This window comes from Melospiza melodia, chromosome 3 (assembly GCF_035770615.1).
Source record: "Melospiza melodia melodia isolate bMelMel2 chromosome 3, bMelMel2.pri, whole genome shotgun sequence".
Classification (NCBI taxonomy): domain Eukaryota; kingdom Metazoa; phylum Chordata; class Aves; order Passeriformes; family Passerellidae; genus Melospiza; species Melospiza melodia.
The window spans coordinates 67,652,215-67,675,302 of record NC_086196.1 but is presented as its reverse complement, the minus strand read 5'-3'; the positions used below and the strand labels follow the sequence as shown (position 1 = coordinate 67,675,302).

General features: G+C 46.4%; 1 protein-coding gene across 1 annotated transcript in view; it reads left to right on the top strand.

The window, feature by feature from the left end:
- The first annotated feature begins 568 nt into the window (after positions 1 to 568).
- Positions 569 to 23,088, top strand: part of PKDCC (protein kinase domain containing, cytoplasmic) — a 35,692-nt gene continuing 13,172 nt past the window's right edge. Inside the window, exons 1-4 of the mRNA XM_063152105.1 lie at positions 569 to 1,432; positions 15,239 to 15,361; positions 18,406 to 18,677; positions 22,456 to 22,535. Of these exons, the coding sequence (XP_063008175.1) occupies positions 773 to 1,432; positions 15,239 to 15,361; positions 18,406 to 18,677; positions 22,456 to 22,535 (1,135 nt within the window). The 5' untranslated portion in view covers positions 569 to 772. The remainder of the gene's footprint in view (positions 1,433 to 15,238; positions 15,362 to 18,405; positions 18,678 to 22,455; positions 22,536 to 23,088) is intronic.

Here is a 23,088-nt window from a genome sequence, read left to right as displayed (position 1 = left end):
CTCCGGGCTGCAGCCGCCTCCTTTCGCTTTATTTTGGTGTGGAAAATACATCGAACCCTTTGTGTGGTGATACGTGGATGCTCGTACAACACACCCCCCAAACCCATCGGCTGCCGGGGAAGGGGATAAGGGCATCCCGCCCAAACCGCTGCCGGCGCGACTTTCCCCGCTGCCACGCGTGGGAAGAGCCACAGGCACAGAGCTCCCTCCCTCCCTCCCTCCCTCCCTCCCCGCCCGGCGGCAGCGCCCGGGGCCCGCCCTGCCCGGTAGCGCCCGCCGGGGGGGTCCACCCACCCGCCCGCCCCGCCCATCTCCGCGCCTTCCCCGCCGGGGGGCTCGGCCGCGCCTGGGAGATGTAGTCCCGGCTCCCGGGCTCGCCGGCGGCCGGCGGGGCTGCTGCGGGGGACTACGTTTCCCAGGCCCCCCTGCTGCTCGGCCGGGCCGCGGGAAGGGCCAGGCTGTCAATCAGCGCGCGTCGGCGGGGGCAGCGGGACCGGGATCCCCCCGCCCGCCCGCCCCGTGTCCCGCTAATAATAAGTGCTTCAGAGCCTTAAAAGCAGGGAGGCAAGTGTCATGCGGGCGCGTCGTAAGGGGCTGAGCTCCGGCTGAGCGCCCGGGGCCGTTTTGCCGCCGGCATAGCTTGGAGAGGGGGAAAAAAAAGGGGGAGAAAAAAAGGACAAAAAAAAAAAAAAAAAGCCTCGGAGCTGGTTCCCGGGGAAGGGGCGAGAGGAGAGAAGCCCGAAAGGCTGGACAAGCCGTCAGCGAAGTGGCGATGAGGCGCAGGAAGACGGCGGTGGCGGCCGGCTGCTGCCTCGCCTTCCTCCTGGGCACCGTGCTCAACCTCCTCTTCATCCCCGGCGGCCCCGAGCACCCGCCGCCGCCCCGCGAGGAGCTGCCGCCCCCCTCCCCGCCCGGCGCCCCCCTCTACCCGCCGGAGGAGGAGATCGGCGGCGGCCAGGCCGCCCTGGCGCGGCAGATCCGCGAGCGCTACGAGGAGGTGCTGCGCTACCGGCAGCACCGGGCGGCGGCGGCGGCGGGGCGGCGGCCGCTGCGGCCGCGGGAGCGGCGCCTGATGGACCTGGCGCCGCCGCGCACCTCGGCGGAGCAGCCGCGGCCGCCGGGGCCGCGGGGCCGAGCGGCGGCGGGGCCGTGGGCCGAGCTCTCGCTGGAGCCGCCGCTGCTGGGCTGCCGCGACATCCGCGATGTCAGCGGCGTGCAGTACCTGGGCTCGGGCTACACCAAGGCGGTCTACAAGGCGGTGCTCAACCGCACGCTGGCCGTGGCCCTGAAGGCGGTGGACTTCGGCGGGCACGACATCGCCCACTGCGTGCGGCAGTTCTCCGCCCTGGGCGACTGCTACCGCCTCGCCGCCTACAAGATCGTCAAGGAGATGATCCTGCTGCAGCGGCTGCGCCACGCCAATGTCCTGCAGGTACGCGGCTCCGGCCGCCGAGCTCCGCCGGGGCGGGTGGGTCGCGCTGCTTTTCCCCGGCGCTCTCAGTCCCGCCGCGGGCAACCTGTCGGAGCTGCCGCCGGCACTCCCGGCGTGCGCGGGGAGCCGGCCGGGACCGTGCCGGGGAGCTCCCGAGAGTTCGCACACACTCCCCCTTCCTCCGTTCCGTGGGCAGCCGCGGCGGGGGTCGCGGTCGCCGGGGCAGATGTCCCTGTCCCCGGCACGGCGGTCCCGTACCTCCCGTCCCCATCGCGTGTCCGCGGGAAGGCGCGTCCGTGGGCGCTTTCCGCTGGCAGCGGCGGTGCCCACCCCCCGGCGACAAGTGAATCGCCCCGGGCCCTGGGCAGGGCCGGGAGCGGTGCGGGATGCGGCGCGTTCCCCCTCCTGCCCGGCATCCCCCCGCCGCGGCCGGCCCTGCGGCGTGCGCTCTGATCCCGCTTCCTCGTAAACAAAACTAATATTGAGGTGAGGAAAGGGGCCAGGGGGAGGCTGAGGAAGGACTCGGAAATCCACAAACACCCCCCGAATGCGGGCAGTAAAGGCCGGCTGGAATGCAAGCGCCGCTGGCTCCGGTATCCCGGAGGGAAGGCAGCGGTGGGATCACCCCTAGCAGCCTCTGCCGGGGCTCCCGGCGGGCTCAGCTGGATCCGCGCAGCCCCGGCACACGGGCCAGCCCAGGGGCTCACCAGGACAGGCCGGGTGGGAGCCCTGCTGGCCGGTGCGCCGGCACCGCGGCACTTGCCAGAAGGGGCTGCATTGTAGGGCTGTTACACATCAGCATGAATCTCAGCGGGTCCATTTGGATGTAAATGCTGGTATGGAAATTCCTATTGCGTTTCGCATAGCATGAGCGTTGCAGTAGAATAAAAAATGAACGTTAGACCAGACGGTCTCACAGTAGGTGCTTTTTGAACTGAATCGGGTAAAGGAGTTTTGTGTTTCTTCTTCAGCAGCTGCAGCAGGAGTACCAGCTCCCCCACGAGAACTTCAGATCCCAGCGATCAAAGCTCTCGAGTTTCATAAACTGTTCAAAGAAAGGCTAGTCATGATTTATCCACTACAAGAAAATAGATATTAACCAACCTTCCTTCCTTCCTTCCTTCCTTCCTTCCTTCCTTCCTTCCTTCCTTCCTTCCTTCCTCTGAGGGGCCAAGTCTTAACTATAATGCATAGAGACAACAACGTCTTGCAAACCACAAAACCCTGCACTCCTTGGAAGGATATTAATTTTTCCTCTTAAACTATGATGAATTCTGTTTGGAAAAGCCATGGTTCAGTGCAGCCATCGTTACTGGTTGCTCTGAGAGGATTTTGTTTCCCCCCCAAGATTGGTTATGTTTTGAATGTTTTTTTTTCTTAGTGAGAGTTGGCCAGCATGGGTTTTTTAAAGTTGAGTCATTTTGGTAGGCACTAGCATTTCTTTCCCGTTTTACTCATCTGTAGTTTTCTTCTCTGGAAGGATTAATTTGGCTTTAATTTGGAGCCGTCCTTCTCATGAAAAGGAAGTGGGGTGCGCTGTCTGTCCTCGCAGGGGTGGGCAGGGGGTCTCTGGAAGCGCTGCCGAGGTTGCCCGGCGCCCTGCTTCCCCCCACAGCAAACCTTCTCGGGAGCCGCAGGAATTACCTTCTCCGGTTCGAGATGTTGTGGGGGAGCCACAGTAATTTACTTTTCCGGTCCGGGATGTCAGGTGGACTCCAAAGGGGGGAAGCGCAGGCGAGGCCGGGGCAGGAGGAGCTGCAGGATGAGCAGGCACTTCCACCAGCGCCAGGAGAAACACGCCCAGCCTCCGTGCTGGGAAAATGCTCTCATGGGCAAAAATCCCGTCTGTTAGCTAGGGCTTCATATTTACATGCCACCCCATTTAAAAATAGATTACGCTTAAAGCAGAAACATGTTTTCAGATTCGTTCCGATTTTGTCATTGTGTTTCCTTTCGCCTGCCCTCCTGCTGCAGCATCTCCCGCGGTGCTGCCAGGCCGGGAGGGGAACCCCGCAGCCCCGAACGTGCCCCTTTTGTTGTTTAATGCCCCGCGTTGTGGGGCGCACCGGGCCGGGGTGCTGCGGCCTGAGCCAGGGTGATAAGGCATTACCTTGGAAGGAGACGGTGGATATCGACCTGACAGGCGCTATCTGGGCACTGTCGGGACAGCGCTATGGGCCAGGAGCAAGTGTCCGGTGTCATGCAGGAGCCGTGGAACCGATGTGGAAAATGGGGCACCAGGGAATAACATGAAATATATTGGTTATGCCTCTGTTAAAATTTCACACAGGACAGGGTCGGCTGACTTCATGATTTTTAACCTGTTTTCAGCAAAGGCCGGCCCCGGGCTTAGAATTCACTGTCCAGGGTTTGCTGCCGAGGCAGAGGAATCCGTTCAAAAGCCAGCGTCTCCTCCCTCCTCTGGCTTTTGACAGGCGCTTCAGCTCCCATTGGAGCGGGAGGACCGCGCTGGCTACAGATGCCAAAGGCGCTGTGCCACACCTTCTGGGCCAGCGGGGCCCGGGGGCTTCCCTGCCTTTGCTTCTTACCTTTTGCTCCTTTCCCCCGCCTCCCCGGAGGTCCCCGGCATACCCAAACACGATCCGGCTGCTATAAATAGCGGGAAGGACGTGCCACCCTCCTGTCACCGGGCCGGGCAGGGCTGGCGGCAGCCCCGGCTGGGGCAGCGGGGCCGGCAGGGATGGAGCAGGGCTGGCGGCGCTCCCCGGGGCGCTCCTCGGCGGCCGCCCGGCGCTGGAGGCGAAGCGGGGCCGCTGGAGGAGAGCGGGAGCTCTTCTTCCTCCGCCTCCCCACGCCGCGGGCGTGGGCGGGAGCGACCCCGGGGAGGCGGCCACGCAGGCGGGCGGCAGCCGCCCTGCCTCAGCTGGAGCCCTCCCGGGTATCCCCGGTCGGGGCCTGGTGCCTTCATGAGTTTCTTTTGCTGAAAATAAAGTTTCGTGTCGGTTCAGTCCTAGGAAAGGGGGTTTTCCTGTAAATCTCTGGCAGCTGACAGCCTGAAGTGTAGTTTGTAAGATAACAGGCTTGTTCTTTACTGTCTCAGCAGTTCTCATTCTGGCCTGTCTCTTGTCAAAATCAGCTTTTTTTTTTTTTTTTTTTTTTTTTTTTTTTTTTAGCCATCCTTTTAAAAAGACTTGATTGTTGTACGATATATGATAGAGGGGAAAAGAGCTCTTTCCAGAAAGTACCAGTGCCTTTAGACAACATGCTGACATATCCACCGTGCCCTCCGCCCGGGGAACGAGCCAGATGTGTCAGCTCTGGCAGATGTGGTGAATCAAGTCTAGCAAAAGAAACACGGAAAACTAGCAAGAGTGGTTTCGCATTAGGCAATGCTGAAGCGACGGCAGCTTGCCTTCCTGTTTTCGTTTCCACGCTCTGCTCCGTCACTTGCACGGAGGGGCAGCGCTGGGCCGTCGCTCCCCCTGTCCCCGCCGTCTGGGGCTGCCCGGGCTCCCTGGGGCGGCAGCCGCTGGGAAGGGCAGGTGCAGGCTGCAGTGGAAATGTATTTGCTTTGGAGCGGCGGAGAGAGGGGTAGTTCATTAAAGTTGATTTTATAATGAAGGGCACTGGGGAAGAGGGGGAACTGGGTCACTGATTTGTTGTAACAGAGGATTTAGCGGCCCGCTAATTGCTTTGCAGTCGCTCTGTCGAATGCAGCGCCCGATCTCTTCCTTTCACTCCGTGCTGCGATTTCTTTTCTTGCAGAGTTCAAATGCTGCTCTCTGAATCCTGGCTTTCTGAGCATTTTAGTGGGGGAGATGATTTAGAGTGCTTTAATTCCTCCCTGCCCATATTTGAGGAAGAAAAGAAAATCAAACCATTTGCAGTTAATTTCAAACAACGAGCACAATTGTAGTGACACAAAGGCAATGTTTGATTTACTGTAATAATGTAATTATAGCCTTGGAGTATCAGAATTAAGGGTGGTGCCATTCTTTCTTCATCTTTGCATTGCTGAAGAGAAGGGAGGGAAGGTCTGAAACTGCAGACGTTTTGAAAAGTGCAAGTTTATTTCTGTGGCAGCTATTTATCAGCACTTTCAGTGTGAGTTCACAATGATTCAGTTAAGAAGAAGCTACCGCTCTTTCTAAAAACACACACAAAAGCTCAGGGATAAGGCTTGGCTTTGTCTGATGCTGGTGGAAGACACTTAGCTACTAACAGCACCAGTGGCTTGATGGCTGCTCATACGAGGCCAGTTCATCTGGCTTTTTTAGCTTTAGTGTGAAGCTAAAGTGTGTGGTTGAAATACTGAGGTGGCATCTCCACTATAAAAGTCACCATCCAAATATCGAAGTGGTTTCTATATGAATTGGGTCAGTTAGCTCTATTGTATTTGTAGCTGATTTTTTAAAGATGGTTATGATTTACAGGGAGAATATTTGTCTCTTGCAAAATTAGTTGATTAAAATAGACTGCAAATAATACATCACTTACTGCTGACAAGTAGACTTAAGATGTGCTAGCCGATCACAATATTTTTAAATACCCATTTTTAAACAGGATTTTCTTTTCTTTACATGTGATAATTAAGAGATTTTTTTTACCCTGATGGTTTCCCTATACATATGCATTGCCAACGGGATAGGGCAGTTTTAATTTCAATGCGAGAATTAAAATAATAAAGCTTTGTATACGGTTTGCTTATTCCAGGTGGAAGTAGACAATCTTTCCAAGTGTGAAGAGAGTCAATATACAATTAATTTCCAGTGCAAACTTATTTGCATGGCGATTGTATGGAGTCTTGAAGGTCTGGTCCTTCACCATCCCTCTTGCAGGAATCTAGTGTTGTTTTCACAGAAGGCAGGGGGGAAGGGGAGATTGTGCTATTGTGGAAACAGCTACTCAGGGACCTCTTCCCTGTTGCCAGCAGGTGAGCATTGAATGCCTTTTGTGGTGGCAGTGGTGCAGGATTCCCAGCAACCAGTCTTATCCCTGTCTGGCTGGAGTTTGGCCATCAGGACTCTGGGAACTCCTGATCTGAGGAAAGTACTGCACTTGCTGGTAGCAGCTGATGGGAGTCTATGTGGAGAATTTGTCATTCTTAATTTTTGGATGGGGCAGCAGAGGTTCCCAGGTTTTGGGGATCAAATCTTTAAAAACCAAATACCTAATGAGATTTAACCTTTGGAGCTGGATGGGCTCTGACTATGCCCCTCAGACTAATGCATGCAGGAAGCTCATGTTAGACTGGGATGTTTTTCTAAATTCCCTCAGTTGAGCTGGGACAGGTTTGTTAAAGATTCGTGAAGCCACCACGGGGTGCAAGACCAGGCTGATAGGGGCTGTTTAACTGGTGTTGGGATCAGAGGAACCTCAGGTCCCAGACAGATGAGCCTGTCATATCTTGTCAGCAGCAGGGGAGGTTGGCACCTCTTGCTGGCCACCTCCTTCCTCTGAAAACTGCTGCCACCACCACTGCCTAGGGAGCTGTGATGGAGTGGCTCCTTTGCCCCAGTCAATCCGTTGCTTGACATTATTTTAGGTGCACCTTGAAGGAGATGAGGTATCTAGCTCTCTTGGGCACCTTTGGAGATGGTTAGTGGTGGTCGCAGAAGGTGTTGGGATGGGCATTCATGTGGTGAGAGAAAAAAGCAGGCAGTGCCACCTACTGCTGGCTCGGCAGAGACATCTGCTGCTGCTAACAGATGTCCCCGCAGCCCCAAGGAGCTCGGGCTGGAGTGGAGAAGGGCAGGGAGAGCAGACAGATGCGGTTTGGCGAGGAAAGAAGAATTACACAAAGTGCTTCTTTATTGTGAGACTGCTTCCCAAAAGGCCCAGATGTTATCCTGCACTTTTAAGAGTGAAGAAAGGATCTGTTAACAAGAACTCCAGAGCTGCTGGAAGCATAGGGCTGATACAATTGCAAACCCACTCTTAACTGTTCCTGTCCCTGGAAGGCAAGCTGCACATCTTGATGCTGAAGTCGCCAAATAGTATTTTTTTTTCCCATTGAATTCCTTGAGATGGCAGAGGGTGTTGAACTTGCAAAGTTGCTGGCAGGAATGACTTTCCATAAGGCACATGTCATCACATAAGTTAGAAGGGCTACATTGTCCCTCCTTTTAAAAGTAGCATTCATAAAACTAATCCCAATCATTTGTTGAATGATTTCTATGGTTGTTTCTCAGTTTTATGTGCCACGTAAATCACTCCAGAAGACTGGTTTGAATTTCTGTCTCCTTTATGGGAGTTGATGACTTGCAACCTCATCCAGTTTCTTTGACGAGAGCCCAGCACTGCTTCTTCTGCTCAGTGGCTTGGAGAGATCAGTGGTCACCACAGGATGATGTGGGTATCATCTGGTTCTCCCTTGCTGCTTGCCATTTTTCAGGGAAGCAACAATGAATGAACGAGGTCATTCTGGGCCGTCAATATCCTGGCCTGGAATTAGTTATGACCAGGACAGAATTGCAGAGGGAAGCACATGGTTTTTGTAACTTATCCTTTCATTCCCCCTGCCCCCCAGAGTAGGATAGCTAGGTAAATCTCTTCTCCCTGGTATCCAGTGGTAAGGCACATGGGAATTGTTCAGAGCTGCCCTGGGGAAGGTTGAGACCTAACACTAAGGAGGGTGGTCAAACACTAGGACAGGCTTCCTTGAGAGGTGGGCAATGCCCCAAGCCTTTGAGTGTTAAGGAAGCATTTGAACAATGCCCTCAATAACATCCTTTAACTTTTAGTTGGCCCTGAAATGCTCAGGAAGCTGGACTACATGATTTCCTGTCCCTTCCAACTGACCAGCTGAAATATCCTGTCCAATCCTATCTCTGAAATGGATCATTGTGGCCCCCTTGCACATGCTCTGTCCTCTAGTTGCAGCTGTGTTTGGGAAGGGCAGGCAGGGATGTGGTGGTTGGCCAGGGAGGAGGAGAGGACCCCTGGAAGGGAGCACCAGGGCTGGCATAGCTCTGCTCCTCTGTCCTGCTCTGGGCATGGACACAGTGTTGGTGGATTCAGGCATCAGCTCAGGCTGTGCTTGGAAGTGTTGCAGGCCTGGTTTATGAAGTGTCTATGTCTAATATGCAAGCTGGGCTTTTAAAAAGCTGTTTTTTACGGATTTTTGTGCCAACACAGTCATCTGATGGCTCAGGTAGATGCCCCATGACATGTATCTTCTGTTGCCATTTTTCATTTGAGTGATGACTGTGAAAAACTTGACAAGAACTAGTTCTCACAGGCACTCTGCTAATATTAATACTGACTTTTGAATAATTTTAAAGGATTTGTTATTTTTCATCACACTCAGCTGAACTGCTCAGTTTAGGTAACAGACACCAGACATGGGTATTTTATATTGTTTTAGGCCAAATTTGGAACAAGTTAGTTTGGACAGACTTGCCTTTTTCTTGGACTGTGAAGCTGCAGATAGACTCCAAGCTTATTTTAAAGCTTGCCATGATAAAGTTCAAAATTATATGACTCATACCTAAGAAAGAAAAATTATACAGATGGATTTATTATAATGAATCCAAGACAAGCATTTCTGAACATGTGATGCACAGAGATTATTTGACAGTTTTGTAATGCAAAATCATGTCATGACAAAGGGTTAAAGTTGTGGTGCAGTGGAACTGAGTGCTGTGGCAGTGAGGGGAGCTTCTGATCTGGCTATTTACAAGATAATGAACTATGCCTCCAGTGATATCAGCCTGTTTCCATTGAAATCGTGGTTGTATGAGTGATCCATTTGTCTTGCTGTAAGGCTTTACAAGAGTAGGCTGCTTCAGTGACTAAATATTTGCAGGGTTGGGCCTTGAGCTTGTGCAGTGCAATGCAAATTCAAAGTGCTGTAAATGTTTTTAGTAGAAGAATTTTCCACTTCAGAGTGTAACAAAAGCAGGGAGAGTAAAAGGGAGATAAAGTTACTAAATCATAAGATTATAGCCAACATAATATGTGTCTGAGCAGCAGGTATGTGTGGATATGTATACACACATATACCTCTAAAATATATGGAGATATCTGTGGACCTTTATGGATATAGCAACAGATATAGGTAAATACACATAGTGCTCTGTTTCTGAGTACTACGTTCCAATTTTTCTATTAATGAAAATGTTTGGTAAGATGTTTAGTAATAGTGCCAGGAATGAGATTCTTGTTCCTTTTAGTTCTCCTGGAGTTTAGTGCTAATCATAATAATACATTTATAAACAAAGCCTAGGCAGAACTGTGAATTTAGAGTTTAATATTTGAATTATCCACTGCTTTCTCTCGGTTCCAAAATCCAGCAGACAAAATCCCATCTCACAGCTGTCAGCACACAGTTTGGGTCTCACTCTAAAAAGGTTCTGCATGGTGCTGGGAATGTTCTGTGTGAGTCTTTTTCCAGTGAAACTCAGCACTTTGCAGGGCTTGATTGCTGGATCTCTAAGGGAAAAAATCAATTTACTTCTCAAACACCATCTTATATATTCTATAGCAGGAAAATGGGCATTGAATTGATCTTTAGTGAATTTAGACATTGAGTTCCTTGCGTTTTCCAGGTTCCCTGCATGTTACAGGTTTGCATGTGCTTTTGGGCTGATTTGCAATATATACAAATATTTAGTATGTATTTTTAAAATATATAAAACATTTTAAAATACGCATGCAAATATTGTGTGTATAGGTTAGATATCAGAACAGGCATATACATATATGTCATATATACAAAAAATGTGTATTTATGTGGTTGTGTGTATATGTATGTATATTTAGAGATGTATGTACCATCAGCAAGGAGGGGAAATTTTTAAAATACAAGTGATTAATAAACCTTAAAGTGACAGAAACGTATTGGTAAATTGTAGCTGTATCAGGCTGTGCTGGGGATTTCAGCTCTTGCAGGGATGTACTGTCTGAGTGCTTCAAGGATGAAAGGTGAATCCAAGGACTGCTTGCCTAAAAATATTATATTAACTTAGCAATAAAGTAGTAAGAGCTTCTAAAATGTACTGTTCTGGTTTTGAACCCACAGCAGCTTAAGAAAATAGCTCATAGAAAAAGGCTAGTAGGAGTTTTTATTTCCCCTGGGCCCCAAAACACTACAAAATACAATCTCAACACAACCAGTTTTGATTAAGCAACTCTGTCCCCATGTATTTCTGAAAAGAAAGGCTGTGTCAAGTGTTGACTACTGTCACTCTTCGTACATGTGAGATTGTATTTCATGGCACTTTTCTATTGTGGGCAGAAGCTGGGTCCTACTGTAGTCAAAATTAAAAGAGAATAGCAGCCCAAATTGAAAAAGAAGAGAGTTAGGTTTCTGAAATTTACTTCTGGTGCAATGCAGTTGAGCCTGTCACTTATATTACAGTTGGTAGCAGTGTGCTTGAAGTTCACATTCCGGGACTCACAGAAATCTCACATTTATTAAAGAAAAAAGAGGGAAATGGCCAGTTTTTGTGGTTGTAGAGAGAAAAGAATATTCACAGTGCGTTGTAATTTTTAAGGAAATGCTATGATCTGTGCAGGGGCATTTTGCCCTCCAGCAGTCCTGTCCCAGCCCGGGCAGCAGAGCTGAGCTGAGCCGGCAGAGCCCCAGCTCGGGAAAGTGGCTGGAGACCTGTTTGGAAAAGGTGGATCCTACTGTTTGTGACTGAATAACCTCACAAAGGAAATGTAACACTTTGGCAATAGTTCTATTTTGACATTTATTTTTTGGAAAGTCCAGCTGGGGTGTCTGCACCAATGCAGGAGGGCTCATAGTTCGCACAGACTTACCCTGCTGATGACAGCTTAATAAGGTTCTTCTTTTTGTGTTTTTATTCAGTAAGCTTGTTGGCTTTTGTGTAGAGGCTGACCTCTGCTTTTGCCCTCCCCTGCTGCCCCAGCTCCTCTGAAAGGGGCATCTCTGTCCCCATAATTTGTAGTAAAAGGGAATTGTAAAGGGACGTGAACTGGCCAGCTGTAGGGACACGGGCTCCTACAATGCAATGTAACTTTCACAGGGCTGACCCTGTATGCCCAGTGTACCTAAAAACTGTTGGGAGTCAGTGGGGATTTTGGGTGCAGAAAGACTAATGCAGGACTGAGCCTTTATGAACAAGAAAATCCAAACAGCAAGGGAATAATTTGGTGAACGGGGCTGCTCGAAAGAAATGAATTACAGCACATGATGTGAGAACAGGTCAACATTTCATATCTGGCATACATTTTTCTAAACAGACAGAAAGGCATCCCAGTATCGTGACTGTTTGCTATTAGATTCTACACAAAAATATATTGGGGTGGCATTTAAATGCAGTGACTCGAGATAGCAAAAAGATGTGGGATTGTATTTCTTTCCATTCATTTAATTGGAACCATACTGAAAAAGCGTATGAAAGCCATCACTCTTCAATATGTCTGAAGTGTAGCTTTGTGACGCTGAGAATGATGTCCAACCTAATAGAATTTCAGATAGAGGAGATATTTTGGCTCATCTTTTGCTTCCAGCTATATTCAGTTTCCCCGTGTGGTTATTTTTCTTGTTATTGTACGCACCAGCTATCTGCTTCTTACTTCACTGTCTGGGAATACAAACCATTCTGTCTCATTTCTGACCTTAAAATGGATTGGACAAAAACAAAAGGAAGTTAAAAAAAATGTTTTGGGTAGTGCCCTTGTACTTGTTTCTTGTGTTGTGTAAGTCAGCTTTTTAAATGGAAGGCCTCAGTATTGCTGCCTGGGAATATTTTGCATCCAAATATATTCTGTACTTTGTGCCATCTGTGTGCTGGGTGGTGGTTCATCAGCAGGGGATGAATGTAACCATTTCAGATGCTTAACTGGCTGTTGGGACTTGCCCAGTTTGTAATCATGGTAATTGCCCATACAAATATGGCCATGTAATTACATGTGCATTTTTGCATTTAGTTTCAGGAGTTCATTTGGAAAAGTATAAATGCGGCCCAATAAATCCTTCCTCTCTCAGACTTCTGTGCTTTTATAACTCTTTATAATTATGTAGTAACTGTTTCTGGAGAGGTTTCATTTAAGTAAAATCAATAAAGAGCACAGGTTAGTTTATAGATATAGTCAGATACTTGGGCAGTGAAGACTTTTGCCAAGGTACAAACTGGACACTAAAATGAAATAATTGTGGGCAAAATTCCAGCTGAGAGCAAACCTAATTTGTTATTACTATTGACATTCATGGATATAATTGACAAAAATAGGCACTGTAATGAATTTCTACTCCTGTGATCATATGCACATAAATAGATAGTGAGACTCATTTTTCAATATTTTTAGTGCAAATATATATATGTATTATGTTTGTATAATCAAAAGGAATGGATAATGGTTGTTTATTTTCTGTGTTTCTATTCCCAGAGTTATTTTCACAAATATTGGCAATGTCTGATGGAGACTGATACCTTTTTTGTATTCAGTGTTACTGTGAACCAACAGTTACTGCAATACTGTCATTTCCCAGTCTAGATTGCTTGCTAATTTCCCTTATGGCTTTTTTTCCCAGTGGATAGTATTACTGTGCTAAAGACAAGAACTGAATTCTGCACATGATACAGAAACAGATGCTAGATTTTGACACTCAGAAGTGAGGGTTTTCAAATTTGCCAAGCTTCAGCCCATCTCCTTAGTGTGCCCACACACAGGAGGTGTGGGAAGAAGCTGGTAAGGACTGCAGAATCCAACCTTCCCTGAGAAAATAATATATATTGTAGTAAATATTTTCATTTAAATCAAGTTTTGGTTTGCTTAAACAGTTGTGCTGGTTGATCCTCTAAGATTTAACTCCTGGCAATAAGCTGCACAAAAGTGGTGCCACGGATGATAAGGAACATGCCCAAGTGTGGTCTGAGTGGCTCTAGATGGAGAAATTATTGCTGTTAGTATCTTTGTCATGGTTGTGGCAGTAAAGACAAATGTCCGTTTTCCTACTTCAAATGTTCATGTTGGCATCTATCACAAATCCTCTTTTTGGCTTGTTTTAAAATAAAATCTTTTAGCTCTTTTTTTTTTTTGTTTAGGTTAATGTCCGTGTTTAAGCAGCTGTTTTGAAATACAGTGCCATTTTTACACCAAAAAGAAAAATTGTTTACTTCTTTTACATTTTTGGCAACCCTTTTTTCCTTTAAATGTAGACAGCTACAGTCAAAACTAGCAGCATGGCTCATAACAAATCCCATATTTGCTGACTTTAGCCTGGTCTTTGCTTTTCTGCCTGGGGAGGTCACAAGCTCTAAGAATGTGCTGGGTGCTGGAATCTGCTCACAGGGGCTGTGTGCAGACTCAGCCACTCCCTCCAGCCATGGCGCTCTGCTTTGAGATCCCAAATTTTATGATTTGGGATTAGTTCCTGTCCTGGCTGCCTGAGCCTGGCTTCCTCTGCAGTGCCCTCAGCACTGAGGAGCCCCCTGTCATCTTCCCTGAGCTTTTTAAAACTCAAAAGAGGTTTGAAAAATCAAATTTCTCAAGGCAAGGCAGCAGAGGAGTAGCAACAGGGCTTTTTTTCAATGCTGCATTTTCACATCAAACCTTTTACTCTATGTTTTATTTGACTGGGGGCAGAGATTACATTTAATTTTATTTCATGTGCATGCTGTTCTGGCTGGAAAGTTGTGATCAGATCCTTATCTGGCTCATTTAATATCTTCTCTGCCAGGGCTTGGCAGGGAGTTCATAAAAGCCTGTTCCCCAGCCTGTCAGACATTGTCCCACTCCATATAAAGCAAGACAATCTCTCCTCCACAGTCTTTAAATAATCTTCTAGTGCAATTATTTGTGCAAGTGGAAATCATTCAAAAATCCTTGGAAAGCAAATAAAAGAAGAAGCTGGATCATGGCTGAAATTGCCATTTAAATGCTTTTAAATTGTAGAAGCTACTGGCAGTTTGTATTTTGGAGTATTTGCCCTGCTTTAATGATAATGTACACAGAAATTTATCAGGTATAGTAAGAGGCAATTTCTGGCTGGGAAAAGATAAATGTTGGCTTTTCAGCTGCTTTTCAAGGTGCTGTGTCATTGAAATACACATTGCCACTCAAGGCACAAACAGTAAAATGTAATTTCAACTATTTACAGTATTTTTTAAGCATTAAGTCAGTATTATTTAGCCAGGTATTGTGTAGGTTAAATTACCTCTCCTCAGATAGTTTTGTGTTTCTGCAATCCTAGATATGTTAAATTATTATTATTGTTGTTTTTTGACATATATTTGTCATGGGTTGACCCTATCTGGATGCAAGCCATTCTCTCACTCCCCTCCTCAGCTGGAGAGGAGAGAGAATATATTTTAAAAGGCTCGTGGATTGAGTTAAGGAGAGGGAGAAATCATTCAGTAATTAATGTCATGGGTGAAATACTTGACTTAGGGAAAAAATAATTTAGCTTATCAAATCATAGTAGGGTAATAAAAGATAAAACCAAATCTTAAGAACATGTTCTACCCACTCCTCCCTTCTTCCTGGGCTCTGCTTCCCTCCTGATTTCCCTGCCTCCTTTCCTGAGCAGTTCAGGGGAGTGGGAATGAGGGCTGTGGTCTGTTAACCATAGGCTGTTTCTGTGGCACTTTACTCCTCAGGAGAGGACTCCTGAGAGTCTTCCCCTGCTCCAGCATGGGTCCCTCCCAGGGGGGCAATCCTCCATGAACACCTCTGGTGTTGAGGCCTTCCCACAGGTTGCAGGTCTTCATAAGCTAGGCCAGAGTGGGTTGGATGTAGCCCACTGGATGCAGTCCTTCAGCCTGTGCTCCCTGCAGGGTGACCAGTCCTGCCAGAAGCACTGCCCACAGCCTCCTCTGGGAATCCTCCTGCCGAGGTGCACTGCACTGATAGTGGTTGTGTTGTTTTCAGCTCTATGGCTATTGCTACCAAGACAGCAATGACATCCCAGACACACTGACCACCATCACTGAACTGGGCTCGCCTTTGGAGATGATTCAGCTTTTACAGACTTCCTGGGAAGACAGATTTCGGGTGAGTAACAGCTGTTTTATAAGGATCTTTAGGAGAGTAAAAAATAAATAATATTATTAAGCAGAGGTTGTGTACTCTTCAGCACAATTCACATTTATTAAACATTTGTTTTGCATAAGATTACATCTTGGTTTAGAAGCAGTATTCAGCATTCCCCTTCTGTAGTTTTTAAGACACTGTGTTATTTTGTCTGTCAGTATTATCTAATTGTAACCAGTTATATGGTTTTTGCATGATATCTCAAAACATTTCTTACTTGTTAAAGCTTGGGGCCCAGGAGTTTTGGCATTGTGCTCTGCAACCGGGATTTAAACAATAGAAGGATGTTACATTTCTCTCCTGATCCTTATCATAGGTTTGTTTTATAATTGTTTTCTACTGCTTCCTGCTCTGTTCATTTTTTTCCTGGGGGAAGAGTGAAATAAACGTACACAAATCTCAAACCCAGTTTGTCCAGCGCACTGGCAATTTACCAGGAGCACGAAGGTCACACTTAATTTGTCCAAAATGAAGCCAGACTGCAGAAATGCTTTGATCAAGACAGCTGTCTGGCTTGGTGTGTGTGGGGATGTGTCGTTGTCTGAGGTTCACTCCCTAGGACGTTGAAAGGCAGCAGAGTCTCCATCTGACACACTTTGGATTGCTTGGTTACGTCTGTGCCAGAAAATTAAAAGTGCGCCTGAGTGAGCTCCGGGTGGAAAGAGCAAGGTGCAGCCCACGGCTGTGCTGTTGCATTCCTGCCCTCTCTGCAGGCTGTGAGCAGGATTGGAACCTGCTGGAAATGGTCCCTGGGCCATGCTGCTGTCTGGATCCTGCCTGGGATCAGTGCAGGAGAACAGCCTTGGTGCTGGTCAGACCTGGCCAGAGACCGTGCTAGCCAGTGTGCATGGGGGATTAAGTTTCTGTGCCCAGGAATGTTCCCTGGCAGAGTTTATTTTGCTCATACAGCTGGAGAAAGTTTTGTTGCCTGCACTAAGCTGCAGCTCCCTTTTCCTGAGAGAATCATGGTCATGATAAGCAGCAGAGGTACTCAGCAAGGTTCCCAAAACACAGGACCACCTGCCTTTAGCTCATCTCATCCAGGGAATGCAAATAATGCACTGTGATAGCAATTATGTACAAAATAAATGACCAAGAGATTATGGGTAATAAAAAGAGAAGTTTCTTTCCAGTGTGGCTATTTCTGAGTGAGCAGTTGCAAAGGAAGATAAAGGAGAATTAGATGAAAACCTTCACAGAGGTAGAATTACAGGTGAAACATTCCTGTGGCCACTGTAATGAAGTCCTAAATAATGTCATGCTCATTCCTTTGTCTAGGATGCAACTAATACAGAAAGGAAGGAAATAAAATTGTCTTCTTGATATGTGAGATCTGTTTGTGGTCCAGTCCTGAAAATGACTACATAAATCCATGAGGTCATTCCTACAATTGACAATTTCCTTGTGTGGATGGGCTGAGCAGTAAGCTGAGTAATCCACAGGTGTGTGACACAGGGCCAAGCCTTCACCTGTGTGCTTAAAGCTTGTGGCAAGGGGGCATTTGGAGTCCCAGCCTGCAGCAGGTCTGCACAGCAGAGCCTCTTGGAGTTGGGCAGAGAGGTTGCTGGTGCGGGAACAGGGGGCTTTTTGGTGTTTGAGAAAAGGCAATAATTTTGGGTGACAACCTGTGGGTTTTTTCAAGCTAAATTCTGGGTTTGTTGGCATTTGAAGATACCTATATTATAGGTTGGCTTGGGCTGGATGGGCTTTTTCTCTACAGTGTATTGCAGGATAACACAGACATGAGTTCTGTGTCCTTCCAAGGGGAGGTAAGGGTGGTCAAGTTTAGCATCCCAAAACCACACTTGTATGCACCTATAAGCACTTCCATATGAACTATGGTATCCTGCAAGTAGGAGAAAAATGTTCTTGTCTGGTCAGGAGAAGGATTAGGTGGAAGAGTGAGATGGTTCTAATGTCCCACAGGTGAAGGGTCTGTGAGGGATAACTTCAGCCGTGCTCAGCTTTCTTACCAAGGATGTGTTGAGGTGCACCCTTGAGGGTAATGTTTAAGCCCCTAGACTGAATTTGGGTTTGGCTACTTCAATGCACATGCCCTTAACATTGTCTTTTAATAGAAAACAAAGAATATATATAGAAAGTAAAAAGCCTGCTAAACTGAATATGGCCTGTTATTTATTTAATACATAAAATAAAAATTCCAGTATTTAACTGTGTTCATGTTACTGCTACCTTTGGATTAATAGGTTACATAGTGGACTCTAAAGGAATGCATGAATTGAAAACAGGACTTTGGTAAGGAGGCTGAATTCAATGTTCATCAGGGCTGCTGCTTAGTAGGAGTTACTCAAGTTTCTAATCTGTAGTGGAAAAGTGAAACATCAGCACAGAGCTCCCACCTCAGCCTCAAAGTGCTGCAAGAGGGTCCACCACAGCAGACCCATCAAGGAAGAGAGACATATGCACTTAACCTGAGGCATGGTGCAGGGTTACCCTGGACCTGTGGAGCTCCTCTTCCTGGGAATTTGCTTCCTTCTCCCCTGGAAAAAGGAAAAAACCAGAGGAAAAAAATTATAAAAACGGTCAAGAGGCAGGATCAGTATAGGGGCAATACAGACACTGTCTGCAGTTGGAGCTCCAGGCGTGGGTGCAGGGCAATCCAGCCAAAATTTCCAGACCTGGAGTTTATAAAAGAGCAGGATCAGACTCTGTGATCAATGCCTGTGCATAAAGTGTTATTAAAAGTTAATGCTTTTATTTCTGTTAAAAGTAAGAATAGCAACAATGAACTCTGCTTCAAGAATAGTGTGGGAAAGCACTTGTAAAGAAGCTTATTTTTGTTTCAAGTCTCTCAGGGTTTTACAATCAGCTATGCTAATCCTGTGAAAAATACCTTGGTTGCAACATTTGGTTTTGAGGGTAAGTTATAATGCTTATATTAAGTAATAAATTTATGAGCATATCTTCAGCTACAACAAAAGTGGTTTTGTTGTATACTTTGCACTGAGAAAACAATGTGAGGAACCCATGTTTTTGTGTTTCAGATCTGTCTCAGCTTAGTTCGGCTTCTGCATTACTTGGCTCACTCTCCTCTTGGCTCGGTGACATTACTGGATTTTCGCCCTCGGCAGTTTGTGATCGTGGATGGGGAGCTGAAGGTGACAGATCTGGATGATGCCAGTGTTGAGGAGAGCTCTTGCACCAGTAACAGTGACTGCTTCATGGAATTCCCTGCGAGAAACTTCACCCTGCCCTGCTCAGTTGAGGGACGGTGTCAGAGCATGAATGAAAAGAGGAATCTCTACAATGCCTACAGGTCTGTGATCAGATAAAGTCATGTAGAGTTAAGGGTGGCCTAGAGCTCCAGCATCCTTTACAGTTATTTACATCAATGAGCACGTACTGTCTCAGAACCAGTGCCCAGGAGTAAGTGAAGCCATAAATAATTGTTTCATTTGTGAAAATACATGGCATTTATAACGTTTGAAATATTTTGCATACTCTGAGTGTGATTCACCACTCAGTCTAATTCTGTGTTGGTTGAAGCCCACTGAATTCTTCTCAAGCAGAGATTTTCATAGGAGTGAAGCATAAGCACTATTGGAGCTTGGGGCCCACAAGTTCTGCGGTGCAACAATTCCAGCAGCTCTTTGGGGTGAGTTAAGAGGGGTCATCACAAGTTTTACACCACCAGCTGAGCAAAGGGCTGGCTTCAGAGGGAGACTTAGAGCTCAGTTCACATCCTGCCCTCTGGCTCAGTGCTCCTTTCCTTGCTGGAGCTTGCTGTGGTAGGGTGATAACAGCCCCAGTGTGTCCCTGGAGCTGCTGGGACCACCCTCAGCTGCTGACATTCTGGGTCTAAGCCCAAACCTCTTAAAGCAAGGGTGATCTTTTCACCCTTCCCTCCCAGCCCCAGGTCTGTGTGAGCAGGTGCTGTGGGACTGACTCCCAGTGCTGTGCCTGCAGTGGGGGACATGTGGGCAGTGGGCCAGGCTGGACCAGTTGGTCAGCTGAAGGAAGTGTTCAGCTATTGCAAATCTTCCAAATTTGATTCTAAAGCTGTGTCCAGATTTACAGCTGGGTCCTTCTGGGCCATGGCTTTGTGTTTGTGGTCTTGGCTCTCCCCCATCAACAATCACACCCCCAGAGGGTAGAGTGGGATGCTGGGGGAGCCATGTCACTGCTTTCCAGGGAGCCAGTAGTGGATGCTCAGTGTTGTGCTCATCCTGCCATTGTCGCTCTGTCTGATGGGCACTGCTGGGATGGGCGGCCGCCCTGACTGATCCAGATGGGAGGATGGAGATCTCAGAGCAGTGTGCTCATTTCTTAGGCTTCCCTTTCAAGTGACATGCCATTCACTGCCTTCCAGACCACAGTGAGGAGAGGCTGCTCCAAAGAGAGCCTTCTGCTTTGGTCGCAGGGCGCTCACCAGCATGTGTGTCGCATTAGCTGACCACACTGAAATGGGCTGCACCACATGACAGCCATCTGCAGTTGTGCAGCACAGTATTTAGTGTGTCCTGCAAGATTTTCCATTTCCATTTGCTTGGCTTAAAGATCTTGCTTAGCTTGCTAGCTTTTGGTTAAGACTGTTTTACTGTTTCTGGGTAAGAAGTCTTTAATAGGCACCCATCCATCTCGGTTGTAAGTGGGGACACGTCTGTGGTGTGGTGGGCTTGTGGCAGGTTGCTGGTCACGCTGAAGGAAGCGGTCTTTTTCTAATACAGTTTTTAGTATTGCCTTTGAACTGCTCTCAAGTGTGTATTTCATGCACAGTGCCCCAGTGTTCTCAGCCCCTGCTTTGCCTTAATTCCGTAGAGACGTGGGGTTTTGTTGAACGGTGTGGGAGGCTGTGACCACCCATGCTAAGGAGTTACATCAAGCCCTATGCACTTGTCTCAAAAGGTGAAATCCTCACTTCATTAGGATTAGGCTTCACTTCATTAGGATTCATTAGGCTGCTAAATTTGTTATTTTCAAAGGTGCACTCTGTTGCTGTAGGCTTAGAGGTTGCCCTCTGAAGCTGTTAGATAGAAGTCAAAAGCAGCAATATGTCAAACAATGCATAAACCCCTTGTAATTTTAAAACAGAGCACACCCTAACCTTGAAAGCATATTTAAGCCTATCTTACTGGTTTCTTTATGAGGTAAATAATTAAAGGAGAGAAAACATTTAGGAGAAACCTCTACAAGAAGTGGTCTGTTTTGACTTTCAGATGGTTACCTCCTGTCACAAATGTGTCTCACTGTGTTTTCCTCCAAGTGTTTGGGGAAACAGTTTTCAAAGCACTGGACAGTTTTGAAAGTAAACAAAATTAATATTTTGAATTTTTAACCAATGGCTGAGATGAATTCTCCATCACTGAGAATTCTTAAATTAGTATCAGATAGTTCTCAAAAAGAAACAATTTGTAGGAACGAATGTAAAATGATCGACAGTCTGTATTATGCAGATCACAGGGGATACCACTGGCCCTGGAATCGATGAATAACAAATGTTCTTGCAATTAAGTTGTGCAGACTGCAGTGTCTGTACATGTCAGGATCTCAGATGTGGGTATTTGCAGCAGAACAGTCGCATGTTTCTGTGGCCCTGTAGCTACGGAAAAACAATAACCTCTGCGACTTGCTTCCAGCCAGCATTGAGCAAACTTAGTGACAGCTACTGAATTTTAGCAAAGAACTATTCACAATCAGTTGGACTCTGCTTTAGGGATAATCTCTAAGCAAAAACAATGAGCTCAAGTTTACCAGAGAAATTATTTGTTACAAATGTTTTGCTGCTCTCAGATTTTTCTATGTATTTACATTGGCTGTTTCATACTCATCGTCAGGAAAACCTGCCAGTGGATTATCTGACTTGGGAAAACCATAAACATTATTTTGGTTTGGGATGGAAAAGGGAGTAACATTCTCAGAGCAATTCATTGTATAAATAGTGTCAGCTCAATAATACATGCCTCTGTGATCAATTTTTGGTATCAGTAACTGAATTTTCTAATTTGTGTTTATGTAAAGCATCTGTTGGTCTCCCCTCCTGAGCATGAGTCCCTGGGGGTTTCCATTTGACAATGTGGTCTCTGTATATGAAAAACTGTTTACTTTGCTTTGCAAGTTAGAGGTGAAGCAGGGCAATTTCCCAATTGTGTTCCTGTGCTTTTCATTAGCTGATATTTATGTCCGGTAGTTCTGTTTATATTGCCAGATCCTGACCTGTCCATCTCCATCTTAGGTTTCTGTGACCCTGAGTTAGTTGCAATAGGTAGTAGTATTGGCAGAGTAGTAGAACTCTGAAGGAAGAATATGAAAACTAAATGTACTTCAAGGGAAGGTAATGGCACATTGTTTTTTCTTTTGTAATTAAAACCATTAAAATAGATTTTGGAATCTCATTCTCTGTAGATATTTAAAAGCCACGAGGACACAATCCTAAGTGTTCTAGGGAGCCCTGCTTGAACAGGGAGGCTGGACTAGCTGACCTCCAGTGGTGCTTTCCAGCCTCTCCCATTCTGTGATTCTACCTCCATCAGTGAATACCTACATGAATGTACCTTGATTACAGATAAATGATAGGAACAGAGAGGGCATTCTGTATTCCAGCAGCATTAAACAATAGAAGGTGGCTTTCTCCTGGCACTTAATTTAAAAGTCTAAGAAAACGGTAGTAAAGAAAATAATAATTTCATTTATTAGAAATGAACAGAAATCGAATTTATGCACTTTCAAGGTTTGAAAAAAAAGCAAGTCCAAGATTTATGGGGTTGATGGCATCCTTTTAGTTTGTTGAAGTACAGACAGCTTTGCAAATAGTCACAATCCATGGGGCTTCACAGCAAATTGGTGTATTAATGGAACATTTACACATAGATACAAGGCAGCCTTGTATGTAGCAGCATGGTCTAGGTATGCCAGACAGCTGTGTGTGAATAGTCTCAGCTATGTATTTATTTGAGTATAGAATACCATTATATTTCCTGTATAGGTCAGTGGCATATAAGCAATAGGAATTTTATTCCTTGTGATGTTCAGGACTTACCAGATGTTTGTAAACTCTTGAAAAAAAAAAGTCAATATTGGTTACTTTTCTATTGCAGGTTTTTTTTTACCTATCTTCTTCCACACAGTGCTCCATCCTCACTGAGACCATTGCTGGATAAGATAGTCAATGCAACAGGTAATCACAATAAACATGGTAATGCCAAGTAGTTGCTTTTTTAGTTTAACTGTTATGGTTGGGAGGGGAGAATGCTGCTTCTGTGCTCACTGCAATAGAACTAGGTTATTTTTCTATCCAGAATGAAATTGCTCCCATACCAAGAAGGCAAGAATGGGCCCATACATCAGAAAAATCCCATTTTTAGATTTTTTCTAGGCTTCACAGAGGTATTTGTTTCATCCTGACACCTCAGGGTGAATTGTATCAGAATACAATTCCTTGCGGGGTCTGAAAAACTTCTGTCCCTGGAAAGGGAAATTTTAATGATAAAACCCAGGATACTTGCTCATTGTCAATGATATCAGTGGTGATTTATACCTCAGAAGCCAGTGGCACAAATGGCATTTCCATAGATCTTCACTGATTACCAAGGCAGTGGCTTTGTGACAAGAGTAGTTGCCTGTGACACTGATTTGAGGGTTTTTCAGTGCATTGCTCCAGTGTGCATCTGAAGGGAAAATAAATGATGCTGGGCTATAGCTAATGAGCAAGCAAAGCTTTGGAGTTCTCT